General features: G+C 40.7%; 1 protein-coding gene across 1 annotated transcript; it reads right to left on the minus strand.

Moving 5' to 3' along the window:
- Positions 1-11,317: 11,317 nt before the first annotated feature.
- On the minus strand, positions 11,318-12,583 carry LOC115365710 (C-X-C motif chemokine 6-like). Its single transcript, XM_030060836.1, has 4 exons — positions 12,483-12,583; positions 11,888-12,011; positions 11,697-11,777; positions 11,318-11,556 (listed from the first exon to the last, which is right to left on the minus strand). Exons 1-4 carry the CDS (start codon positions 12,535-12,537, stop codon positions 11,469-11,471), a joined length of 348 nt encoding a protein of 115 aa, XP_029916696.1. The 5' UTR covers positions 12,538-12,583; the 3' UTR covers positions 11,318-11,468.
- Positions 12,584-14,299: the final 1,716 nt, after the last annotated feature.

Raw genomic sequence — 14,299 nt, forward strand, 5'->3', positions numbered from 1 at the left:
ATTTCCTGCACTTATCTAGGACAGCACACCACCAGCCTGCCATAACATGGACAGAGTAAATAAGCAGTGTAGTTAACTATGGAAGAGAAGAGGAAACATTTAAAGCAAAAAAAAAAACAAAAAAAAACAACACAAGAAATAGAAACATATTGTCCGGACTTTAGCCTACATAACATGTGTTGCAGCTGCCAAAAGCTGCAATGAAAACTGGCAAAAAAAATCACACTGTATCAATGCCTAAAGAGTGCATTACATAAAATAAATATGTTCTTATGCATAAACAGCATGACAGTTTTAGCCTTACTTCAGCTGAAACCCTGGTGGAGTAAAAAGGAGTTGGGAGCAAATAGACAATACTTCGAAGAGAATCAGGGTACCTGCACATTTTCTGTTTAAAGATTCAAGACTTTTTCAAGATTTCTCTGTACAGCCTTGGCAAAATGTCTACAAATCTTCCTCTAACAGTTCTGAACTACTGCTTTGATGTTCACTTTCCTCTTCACAGTCCTCTATGTCTCCCTGTAACATGATAAAGGATGAACCTGTGTCAACACAGGCATAGGTGCTTGCGACCTCTCTCAGTTTTTGCTGCAGAATGTGCCGCTTGTGGAGAAGACAGCAGCGCAGTCCTTTGTATCCTTCTGCCGTCAGCTCTCTGGGAGAAGCTAGAGAAAAAAAGAGAGAGAGAGAAAGAGAGAGAGAGAGAATTGAAAATTAGGCAGCTTTTAATGAACATTGAATTTTAAGGTGGTGTGGATAATTAAAAAACACTATAACACCCTAATGCTCAGTGGCATCAGTATATTTTTTCTATATACTAGATAACTGGGTTACACAAATTTTAGTCAATGGGAACCCCCCCACCCCACCCTATTTTCAAGTAAATATTTGTAGATCATACTATGGTTCTTGATGTCCTCCTCGGTCTGATGAAGGAGGATGTCCAGTTTGTCCAGCGCCTTTCTCAGATATTGGCAATGATGGGTCATCTCCTTCACAATGATTATCTTCTCCTCTTCCATACGGTTCACCAGCATTACCTGATCAAACAGCCGCCTCTTCACACGCAGACTCCCCACTATTTTGCAAAACAGAACAGACAAAATCAAAACAATAAAACATTTTGCCACAAATAATTTCAGTGAGACGATATTGTTTAAATGGTTACTTTGTCGCTGCTCTAGGAACAGTATTTAGTTATATGTAATATCCAAATCAACAAACCCCGTCTTGAAATTACTCTTTTTAAAAGAAGTCCAATAAGGGGTATTGATGAAAGTAGCATTAATAAATCCTAATGATGACACCATTCCTAACTGTCTCAACCTGGTTTCCCTGAAAGAGGTCCTTGGGGTCCCCCAGGAAATGGAGAATATTTTAATTTGACTATTATCTGACTATTATTTAATTGACTTCACTGTTAATCTGCCAATCTACAGTATAGACAGTGATGGAATAACTAAATCTGATCAGATGGGGATCCCTGAGATTACTGTTTAAATATTGGCCACGGCCGGATGGGGATATGATGTGAAAATCAAGGAAATGTGTGCTTCTGCTTTTTCCTTTACTAAGATGGGCTAGTTTTTAATTAAAATTGTACTGGGTGCGTGACATATTGTATGTTCTGAGAAGACACTGGTATAAGCAGTGCAGCTCCCATTACAAAATAGCAGAAAACACAACACTATTAGTGTACACTAATAGTGCACTATCACAGTATCAGTAAGAGTTAATACTAGGTGGGCAAACATACTTATTTAAATCATCCAGCAAGTATTCAAGTACTCTTTTCTTTGTTGTTTTGCTTTTTTAACACATCTACAGAACACGCAGGGCAGCACAACTGTAATATTATTTTGGTTAATAAAATATTTAGAATTTGAAATGCTTGGAAATCAAAAATTTTGCAAGTGAAAATGGAGTTCTTACCCGTCCTGAGCGAAGGGATCGGTGTTCAAGCATCTTCAGGAATGCTTGTTGTGATAACGATGGGCTAGCAAGTTTGATGTGTTCAAATGATGTGAATACATCAAATTTGAAGAGCATCTGGCAGCTGGTGGTTGCTGGCCAGTACCTGCATTCAATCAAGTCACTGACCCCTGGGTCCATTTGCCTGAACACAGTGGACAGCACACAGCTGTCCACAGCACACAGGTACAGGTTGTATGGACCTGAAAACAAAAATATATTTACAATTTGGCAAATTTGTATCACACAGGACAGAAGGATAAATGTTCCAGGGTTCGCTCTCTTATTGAGAAATCATTTTCCAGGACATTTCCCACAAGTTTCTCTTGATAATAAAGGACAGCACTTGCTCACAAACGTTCATATCGTTTATCAATAGGCTTGGTTTTGACACATTTAACATCAGTTTCATTCCTCCTTTTGTGTGTCTTGAGTGTCTGAGGTTCATGGCTACACCCAGCACTGCGAACTGTACAATAAGGATGTCTCCACTGCATGCCAGGAGAGGTCATACCTGCAATACCGCACCACCTATCCTACCAACAGTCGTGCCTCATAAATACACACCGATACATGAATATAATACATGTAAATTTTTCCAGGACAACATAAATTTATATTTATGTTTTTGGGATATCTGGGTCATTTTGGTTATTTGCCAGGAATTTACGTGACTTGAAAACTACTTTCTAAATTTCCAGGTTTTGCAGGACGTGTGGGAAGCTTGTGTAAGACATTATTATGCTTGACCACACATCACCTTCTACTGGGATATAAAAAAAAAGGAAGTTAGAACATACCATTGATAGTCACCAAGACAGTCTGCTTGCCTGGAGTGACAGTTAAGACCTGGTTTGGGCCACAGGAGCAGATCTGAGTTGGTTTAGGTATCGGAAGCAGACACACTGCAGAAAAAACAATGTCAGAAATTCATTCATTCATTTTACAGGCCACTGGGGTGCTGGAGCTTATCCCAACATTCACTGGCACAACAATTTCAGTAATGTCTGAAAAATTAGGACATACTGTCAAATTAAAAAGGCCACTTTAAACAGTTACAGCAAACTTCAGATATGTGCATGCAGTGCACATTAGGAAAACAATATGGGGATATATACTATATTGTTTGAACACACCTTGTTCACCAAGTTGATGCTGGTCACTTTGGTTGACCACCACAAAGGACGTAGGTGGAATTGGTTTGAGAAAACCTTCAAACATGGCTTCTCTGTCGTGGAAGACTTGTGCTTTGTGGGTGGCTGTGTCACATGCTGGACAAAGAAACTGATGTCCGAAAGGAATACAGTCCAGGCACCGGACAACAGCATCAGCAACCCGGCATTGCTGACAGTAATGCTGTGTTACACTCTCTGCAGCCAGGTTGGAATTCAACAGCTCTGGCAGTGCAGCTCTGAATTTTTTGTCACAGTTTACTTGTCTTCGGGTCCACTCAGACATGCTGGGTGTCTCCACTTCTGCTGATGCAGGGACACTGTCTGAAGATGCTGATCTAAAAAAGTAAAATGTAAGAAATCATGTAAAAGACAGTTAAACTAATGCATTCTAATAAAAACAAAAGTTATTTCCTACATGGCTTTGTTACTCAGTATTCATCATGACTATGGTCACTACATGCCATAAACAGCTGCCTATATATAAATATTTTTTGACTGAAAGATAAAGGTTAACTGTCTGAATTCAATATGCATACCAATACTTGGGACCTCTTGAGGACTGTCATTTGCTTGCAGCTCCTCAACCTCTGGAAGCTCCTGACTGACAGCAGGTTTAACTCCAAACACAAAACATAATGATGTATGAAACACTACTGCTGACCAACAGCATTAAAAATTGTGAATAACATCACAACTGTATTATATTTGCTTACCAGGTCGATACTTCCTGGGACGTTGCGCTACAATGTACCCATCCAAGCTCCTCTTTCTCCAGGAAACATTGGAGCCTGGAGTCCTCTTTTGATTTCTTTTCTGTGAAGGAAAAAGTAAAAACTAGGATGACATATTTGCCTTTATTGTGTTAAAAAAGCAAAACAACAAAGAAAAGAGTACTTGAATACTTGCTGGATGATTTAAATATTTATTCACATTCTTTTCAGATGTGTGAATAAGTGTTAAAAGTTAAGGTAAATGCCATAATAGAGAAATAATGTATGTAATGTAGAGAGTAAGCTGAGTGAATATAATTGCTCTGGCAGTGCACTAATCAAAACAACAAGGACTCTGTATTAACAGGTTAGGAGTAGTCACTGAATGGTCCCTCATCACTTGTGCCTGTTACTATGAAAACACCAATGGGATTGCGTGTTCTGTGTGGCTATAGCCTACCGTAATGTTAAGTCAACAACAGGGAACCAGAACCTGATTCTCTTAAGCGATTGCACATCTGGCTAACGTTAATTTTACACCCTCAATGCCTTTCATCGTTTTATGGCATTCTACAATTCTATCCCCTCCAGAAGTGATGGCTTCACAGAATTTCAGTTCAAAAATCAGGTTGAATGTGAAGTTCACGTTACGCTGGGATAGGAGCACTATCTTTCGTATGGTATGTGTCACATCCATGGTCACCCGTTACTAGGGTGGCCATACGTCCGGATTTAGGCCGGACAGTCCGGAATTTAAATGCCTTGTCCGGCGTCCGGCGCAGCCTCAAGCCGGACGCTTATTTGTCCTCCTTTTTGGAGTTGCACTTGAACGCAACGCTGGCCCGGACTGCACATCGATATCAGTCATATTTTTCATCATAGACTTTTAAATTACAATCCAGAAAGTGCATTAATTGGATGCGCGTTAGTTTTTCTCCTCCTGCTCTGCTGTGTGCTCATGCCGGAGTGCGTGTGTGTGGCGCTGTCTGAAGTCTGAAGTCACTGGCTAACAGCAGCACACTGGCTTAGCTTGTCTATTCAGAGAAGAGGTATCACTTCGGCTTATTTTTCAATCTATGTTATCACATGCATACTACTGCTCATTCATTGGTAGCTGAATTGTTAGGTCTGTTTGATAAGTAATTTACATTTTTAAAATAATAATTTAAAATATTGTTAAATTAAAAAAAAAAAAAAAAGCCAACATGATGCACGTCAAAGACTAAAAGAATATTGACTAAAACTATTGACTAAAACTAGACTAAAATACTTTGGATTTTCTTCGACTAAACCTAGACTAAAATTCCAAGACTTTTCGTCGACTAAAATGTGACTAAACAAAAAAGAATTCAAGTTGACTAAATATGACTAAAAGTAAAAAGGGCATTTGACACTAGACTAAGACTAAAACTAAATTGAAAATAGCTGATGAAATTAACACTGGTGGACCTGACTCAGTAACCCCCCCGCCCCCGCATCACCACCCCCCAAAGTGTCCTCCTTTTTGGTGTTGTGGAAATGGCCACCCTACCCGTTACTATGGACGCGACTGCATACGTCAGCTGTTGTGCTCTCTCTGACTGGTTGAAAATAGGCGAGGCTCATGGGTATTGTAGTAGTTGTCATGGAAACGAGTGGATACTATGACATAAGACGCATTTTAGTCAGATATTAAGCTAAACTATTTACCTTTATTGTTAGTAGGAGCAAAAGAGAATGAAATAATGAAATAATCTATACCTCCGTCAAATATCATGAACGTACACCATATGTGTGGGCCCTAACTACTGATAGTGAGCGCGTTCCCCGGCAAATGGCGACCGCATTTTAACATGCAATTTAACTTCGCATTCCCTAAACCAATAACACTACAGTTGCCCATTGAGACTAGGCCACAAATCGGACAGCTACAAAAAGTTGTAAGCCTAACTTAAGTGTAAATAGGCGACATTCTGCTTACATTTTTTAGAGTAAAGGTTGAAATTCAGTAGGATAGCATGGCTCCTTGTGGCAAAAAAATTCGTACTCAGGTCATAGAATCTCAGCGGTTGAAGAATTTCTAACGTTAGCGGTCCCAGCCTTGTTTTACCTGTTAACCGCCCTCAGTTATTAAGCATACATTAATTTTAGATGTCGAATGCAAAGGTGATGCACTATGCATTAGCATGAAATAATTAGCTGGAAAGTCTGTATGTAAACTAACGTTACCTTAAATTCGCCGATAAAATCACGACTGTTGCAACTGATTTTGTACGTAAACGACAAAGTAAACCAGCTTTGTTGCATAACTGCATAAATCGTTGCGATTATTAAACATAAACAAATAAAATTAAAGACAAAACTTGCCGGACTTACCAGGGCTCCGACGCTCAGTCAAATCCGCGGGTCACTGACGAGACCCACAATGCACCAGACTGTCGTTATTTACACGACCGCTAGAGGTCGCTTAATCTTGACACGTACCCATGGGTCGTAATATGCTGCTTGTGCAAATGACCTTCTGTGTCGTTTTTAGGGGGAGGACAGGCTCTGACCCGCACATGCCGCAGCACCATCAGTCGCCATCAGGCGGGCCTGCCGCGGCACCATCAGTCGGCATCAGGCTGGCCGGCCTCGGCACCGTCCGGCACCGCGCCCACCCGGTCAGGTTTGCCAGATATGACAGGTGAGTTGCCTGATGCTGGCCAGTGCGGCGGCCGGCTTGCCTGATACCGACTGATGGTGCCCCGGTGCCGCGGCCGACCGGCTCTGCTAAATAATGGCGAATTTGGCGATTTTTTTTTTTTTTTTTTCGGGCTTTATCGGGCTGTCGGGCCTAAAGTTCGGCTAATTAGTCGGGTCGGGTCGGGCCTCGGGCTGGCCCAGTCGGGCCCGGGTCGGGTCGGGTCTTAATTTTCAGGCCCGATGAGAACTCTACCCCGGACCAGTGTTCTATCGATTTTTGCTACTTTGTCGAAATTTGCTACCGCCGCATAAACCGACAGGTTAATCTATCGATTCAAGCTACCGTATCAAAAAATGCTACTTTATGGGTTTCTACCTTTATATTAAATAAAGGCATTAAGTGGGCAAAGTTATCTTCTCTTGTGTGTCTAGGTACAAAAAGTGTGATGAAATTTAGACAGACCATTTTAATATTTAAAATCAATATTTAAGGGGTAGCATATTTCGGTAGTCCAGTAACAGCCTATCAAATAATGCTACCGCTACTCTATGCATTCATATAAGACTACTGATCACCTCACGGGCGCTGTAGGATGAATGGCAGAATGTTTAGACAGAGCATTTTAATATTTAAAATCAATATTTCAGGGGTAGCATATTTTGATAGTACAGTAACAGCCTATCAAATAATGCTACCGCTACTCTATGCATTCATATAAGACTACTGATCACCTCACGGGCGCTGCAGGATGAATTGGGAATAAAAAACACAAGCAATCGAACCTGATATTAATGAAAGTGCCAGTGTGTTTACTGTAGCTGTTGCTGCTGCAGTGTCTAGATAGATAGATAGATAGATAGATAGATAGATAGATAGATAGGTATGCTTTATTGATCCAAAACTGGGAAATTCCCACGTTACAGCAGCATCATCAATAAAAAAAAATTAAATTAAATTAAAATTAAGAAGTATACACAATAGAGACCCAATATACTAAATATATACACTAAAGACAATAAGGGCTAAGTAATAAACCAAACTGAGAATATGAGATGTTGAAATATATCAATTCAGTTCAACTGTAAATAGTTAAAAGTTTGTTTTTGTATTTTATAATATATTTTTTTGTAGCAATATGTAGAGTAAATAAATTATAAATTAAACATAACACTTTTTTTTTTTTTACATTAGTAATTCATTTTACGCATAATTTTACATTATTTTTGGTAATAAATTAATTTGAGCAACAAAAAAATCTGAAGAGCTGAAAGAGCCGGCTCTTTTAAGTGAGCTGAGCCAAAAGAGCTGGTTCTCTAAAAAGAGACAGAATTCCCATCACTATAATCTCCATCTTGGAGCCTCCCGACTCAAATCCACTTGACGGCCGCACCACACTCGAGCAACACTCCTGTAACGTTTGTTATTTTGTGTGTGTGTGGGCCCACTGAAAGTTATGAATAAGTGTGTTATTTGATGTGAATTTATTATAGGTTTATAATGATAAGCAGAGAGAAAGAGGGATTTTAACATAAATCTGAGAATCTCTTCACATAAATCTGAGAACATATATAGGTTTTTGAGTAAGAGTTTGGGTACTTATAAATACTTATACTTAAAAATAATATACAGTACAGGCCAAAAGTTTGGACACACCTTCTCATTCAATGCATTTTCTTTATTTTCATGACTATTTACATTGTAGACTCTAACTGAAGGAATCAAAACCATGAATGAACACGTGGAGTTATGTACTTAACAAAAAAAGGTGAAATAACTGAAAACATGTTTTATATTCTAGTTTCTTCAAAATAGCCACCCTTTGCTCTGATTACTGCTTTGCACACTCTTGGCATTCTCTCGATGAGCTTCAAGAGGTACTCACCTGAAATGGTTTTCCAACAGTCTTGAAGGAGTTCCCAGAGGTGTTTAGCGCTTGTTGGCCCCTTTGCCTTCACTCTGCAGTCCAGCTCACCCCAAACCATCTCGATTGGGTTTAGGTCCGGTGACTGTGAAGGCCAGGTCATCTGCCGCAGCACTCCATCACTCTCCTTCTTGGTCAGATAGCCCTTACACAGCCTGGAGGTGTGCTTAGGGTCACTGTCCTGTTGAAAAATAAATCATTGTCAAACTAAACGCAAACCGGATGGGATGGCATGTCGCTGCAGGATGCTGTGGTAGCCATGCTGGTTCAGTGTGCCTTCAATTTTGAATGAATCCCCAACAGTGTCACCAGCAAAACACCCCCACACCATCACACCTCCTCCTCCATGCTTCACAGTGGGAACCAGGCATGTGGAATCCATCCGTTCACCTTATCTGCGTCTCACAAAGACACGGCGGTTGGAACCAAAGATCTCAAATTTGGACTCATCAGACCAAAGCACAGATTTCCACTGGTCTAATGTCCATTCCTTGTGTTTCTTGGCCCAAACAAATCTCTTCTGCTTGTTGCCTGTCCTTAGCAGTGGTTTCCTAGCAGCTATTTGACCATGAAGGCCTGATTGGCGCAGTCTCCTCTTAACAGTTGTTCTAGAGATGGGTCTGCTGCTAGAACTCTGTGTGGCATTTATCTGGTCTCTGATCTGAGCTGCTGTTAACTTGCGATTTCTGAGGCTGGTGACTCGGATGAACTTGTCCTCAGAAGCAGAGGTGACTCTTGCTCTTCCTTTCCTGGGTCGGTCCTCATGTGTGCCAGTTTCGTTGTAGCGCTTGATGGTTTTTGCGACTCCACTTGGGGACACATTTAAAGTTTTTGCAATTTTCCGGACTGACTGACCCTCATTTCTTAAAGTAATGATGGCCACTCGTTTTTCTTTAGTTAGCTGATTGGTTCTTGCATAATATGAATTTTAACAGTTGTCCAATAGGGCTGTCGGCTGTGTAGTAACCTGACTTCTGCACAACACAACTGATGGTCCCAACCCCATTGATAAAGCAAGAAATTCCACTAATTAACCCTGATAAGGCACACCTGTGAAGTGAAAACCATTTCAGGTGACTACCTCTTGAAGCTCATCGAGAGAATGCCAAGAGTGTGCAAAGCAGTAATCAGAGCAAAGGGGGACTATTTTGAAGAAACTAGAATATAAAACATGTTTTCAGTTATTTCACCTTTTTTGTTAAGTACATAACTCCACGTGTTCATTCATAGTTTTGATTCCTTCAGTGAGAATCTACAATGTAAATAGTCATGAAAATAAAGAAAACGCATTGAATGATTGCATTGAATTGTCCAAACTTTTGGCCTGTACTGTATATATATAATTTGTACATTTTTCTGGGGAAAGAAACTGATAAATTTGCTCATTTTTGCAGTATTTTCGTTTATTTTTGAGAGTCTATCATTTGTATATTTTAAAGGGTCTAAGTAATATTTTTTTTATTTCATTTTCAAGTGAGAGTATATTTTATTTATGTTATTAGAAAAACAAACAAAGAGTAAACTGTTGTTCCCTTTCATTTAAAAACATCTGCGGTCAGTTATTTAAAACAGTGGTTAAAGTACATATCTACTGTTAAGTGTTATTTTTTCTAGTAATTAGAGTGCAGTCAGAGTACTTTTACCTCACTCAACATAGATAAACCTTTGTGGTTTCTACCTGACAATGAACCCAAACACCCCATCATTCTTGGTAAAGGTGAGTTAAAGTAACTGATAAAAAGCATAGGGGGGTGCTATACTCTCATTGGAGCAAATCACCTGCAGATACAAAACTGAATCTTACTGTTATGCAGATGACATGGGGCTTCTGATTTCCCCTCTGTTATGTCATGCCTGTCTGATATTAAGTGATGATGTAATTAAAAATTCTTCCGCTGAATGAATCCAAGTCAGAAATCAGTGTGACTTCCCCTCCTGGTCTCTGCAGTACCACTGAGCTAAGACAAATTACCAAGATCAAATCATCTCTTTTATTTACAGATTTTGAGAAAGTCAGCTATGCTTTTATCTATTCTATATCTAGACTATTGTAATGCACTTTATTCTTAAGCTAATTCAGAACGCTGTTGCCAGCTTACTTCCACATTCAAAGGGAAGTGAGCGTATACATGTCTCCTCGCTTCCCTTCATTTGTAGCCTGTCAACTGCAGGCCTTTTAATTACTTGTAGTCATCAAACAATTCAAAATGGAAATGACGATGTAAGGTCACTTGGAGAACAAATTGACAGTGAATGAAGCTACCATGTTGACATGACATGATCACTGGGTGTCAAACTCAAGGTTGATGAATCTTGCCCAAGTTTCAAGTTTCCCACTTGGAATTCAGACTTGAAGGATCCTGTTTGCATGTTGTCAAATAGGAAGGAGGCCAATATTTGAACTGTGACATCTCTGAAATGCAGCATAAATGTGTGTGTTGTTTTTTTGAAGTATCCTGTGGTGGAAGTGGTGAAGAGGTTCAGCTATTGTTGTTCACTGCAGTTTTCTGTGTATTCAGCACTTGCTTATTTATGTTTAAAGACACTTGTATTCCATTCTGAATTTTGGATTGGCCCCTTCGTGCATGAATATTTCCCACCAGTGTCAGAACAGACACCAATTTTGGACAAACAGGAACATTCTACAACATCTTTGTTGGTGAGGATGGAGCGAACGGTGCATCTCTGTCTTTGTATGAATGGATCAGACAGCCAGGAAAAAACCATGCACCCAAAGGTACAAACAAGTATGTTTTATTGTTTAGAAAATAGGAAACTCGTCAGATAAAAAAAAGTCAGACCAACACTTCACAGATTATATAAATATACAAATATACAAATTATTTACTAGATATGTACATGGAATTTTTCAGTGAAGAGAACCAAACTGGCCATGGAAAATGTTGTGGACAGTGTAATCCACTTGCTACAAGACTTTGGAAATGTTGCTTCTCCTGATGAAAAGTCCTTCAGTGGCGTAATCCCGTCTTCAGTGCAAAGGCTGAGGTGATTGTTCTCCCACAGAGCTACAGCTTAGATGTTGTGGGGGCGGCTGATGAGGTCACGGTCACTGCTGCTGGCTGGCTGGGAGTGTTGGGGCTCACACCATTGACCCTGAAACAAGAGATGCAAATGCACTGTTACCTCAAAGCAATGGAGATGCAATAAAACACATGTTGTCTTAGAGACTGTCAGCTTTCAGGTCAATGTGTCATCTGTCATCTGCAGTGGCAGCACAGCCAGGCTCCTCTTACCTGTCCTTACATCTCTGAAAGATCCGCTTGCCAAATGGGGACTCTGGATTCACACATTTCTTGGTATCCTTTGTCACAACACTGGAGAAGCAGAGAAGAACAGTGTTAGAGCCAGAGGACAGAGCGCAGCCCGAGAAAAGAATGACAATGACATGTCAACAGTTTTCACTGAGTTTGGCTAATTTACTCACATAAGCTCCGCCTTTGGACAGAAAGGACTTGAGTCGTATCCCTGACAATCCGTGATGAGTTTTGGGTTGATATGATTGATGGCACCATCCAGACATTTGCATTTAGTTTTAGGTTGCCTTTGCCCTGTGTGGAATAAGGACAGATGATTGTTAGGGAAAGTTATGAAGTCAGAACGGAGCATTTGACAGGAGAATTCACTGTTTTAGTTCTACAGAGCTGCTCTGGAGGAAGATCTAAAACTGCAGTCTGCACAGAACACAAAGCACACACACACTAAGTCAGCTTGTTAGTCATCTGTACAGTCACAGCATTGGAAGGTATTTCACAACACAGCACCCTCAGGGCAACTTGGACCAGATACATGGCAGGAAAGACGAGTGAGTTTGATGTGACACACAGAATTGAACTTTGGCAGCGTGTTGGGTTGTCTAGTTCCCTGGACACTCATTTATGCACTAAAGGTGTAATTTAGGGAGCTGTTCTGCTATGGAAGTGAATGGAGAGATAAAACTGAGGAGCACAAAGGACAAAACACAAGTGTTTTAGCAGCATGTGGACTGATATCACACCCAGGTATCACACACGCCTCCTTACCTTGTACACAGAGGACAAGCAGGCAGGCCAGGAGGGCGATGAGTGCTGACTTCATTGTGCCGGCTGTGGACTGATGCTGCCTGGGACTCTGCTGTGTCTTCAGTGTTCAGTCTGAGCCGCTGGGGTAGCAATGCTCTGCACTGAGTTTGTTCTCTCTTTTATACACTGACAAACGCCCCCACACACACATGCTGGCTGCTGTCCAAACAGAGTGCTTTCACTCTCCTCCTTCCTCTTTACACCAGAAGGCTCAACTGGATTTCCCGGAATGACTCTGTCTTAGGCTGAAACAAGCTGTAGGTAACTGAAGTCAAAACGTGAGCTAACTGAATGAACCTGAGTGCTTCCCTTCTGCTGCAGGAGAAGAGCCCAACCAAGTACTGCCTGTGGTTTGACAAACACAAAAGGTAGACAGACAAAGACCGAGCAGAAACACAAGTGAAGGTGACACTCAAGGAAAAAACCTCACCGTTCAAAGAATGTTCTGTAATTCCTAAAAAATTACACTGATGAGAACCAAATCTATAGACTAAATAAAAATGTATTACAAAGGGAGAGCGAGAAACTGCATGGCTCTAGTGGCTCATATGACAGGTGCTCTTTAGTGGGGCAGTGAGAGTCCATTTAGAAACGAAATCCTGAAAGTCTTGCTTGATATTAATCTTAAAGTGATGCAGACAACCACTGAAAACACTAAGGCACTTTGTTCTTGAATGAAGCAAAATAATTATTTTTTCCATGAACAAGGCAAGTAAGCAGACCTACAAGTATATACCAGCCTCGGGTGCCATTTCACCCATGGCAGGTAGATAATTCCAGTTAATTATGTGTTTGTCAGACCCTGAAGAAGACTGAGAGTTGATTTGCTTTTGTCTGCTTAGCTTCCTCAAATGACTAATATTCAGTTGTCTTAGGTGAGCAAGATTTACACATTGATGTGAGCATCCTGTTTTGCTTTATGGAAACTATAGGGAAATTATAGGGATTTAGGCCTTCAAAACTCAGAAATCCTGTAAGGTGACAACAGAAAACTGCACACAAAACTCTCATGTTCACCAACCTAGTTGCTCTGTGATGCCTGTACCAAATGAAACCACAGAGACCAGGGACAAATAAGATCTTGGGCCCTATCTTACACCCGACACACAACAATGCCAAACGCAACCCAAGTGTCTTTGCTGGTTTGCAACCAGTGCAGTTGTCATTTTCCTGTTCAGCGGCAGTTAAAAGTGACTGAGCAACAAACAGCAGCTCTGACGACAGTGCTGCAGTTTCCTCTGTGATTTGAAGCTCATTATCAAGACAGGAATGATTTGTAAAGGTCAATGCATATCAGCCTTGGCCAGTTAACTTGAAAAAATAGTTAAAATGATGTGGCTTAATGAAATATCAAGAAGTAGGGTGAAGCTTCCAGTGAAAAAAGAATTATTTTGGAAAAAGGGAAGCAAACCCTGCTTAACATGGGGAACTTCCTCACAGTCACACAAAGCTCTTTAGGACGGCCTACTTCAGAATATTGCTTTTAGCAAAAATTGTGTTCCTGTTCTTGTTGGAATAAGACCTTAGAACTATCTTGTCTGTCTGTGAACTATTTAAAAAAAAATTAGCCTAGCAAGCTAGCCTTAGGTAGCTATTTCATTGAAGATAATGAGCGATCTCAGACAATCTGCTTCTGTCTCTTGGCCCTTTTCCATTAGTATCTACTCGGCTCGACTCAGCTCGACTCGGCTCGACTCTACTCGCCTCGACGCGGTTTAGGTGGTTTTCCATTACAGTTGAGTAGCACCTCGCCGTGGGTGGAGTCGTCATAGCAAGGC

This window comes from Myripristis murdjan, chromosome 9 (assembly GCF_902150065.1).
Source record: "Myripristis murdjan chromosome 9, fMyrMur1.1, whole genome shotgun sequence".
Lineage (NCBI taxonomy): Eukaryota > Metazoa > Chordata > Actinopteri > Holocentriformes > Holocentridae > Myripristis > Myripristis murdjan.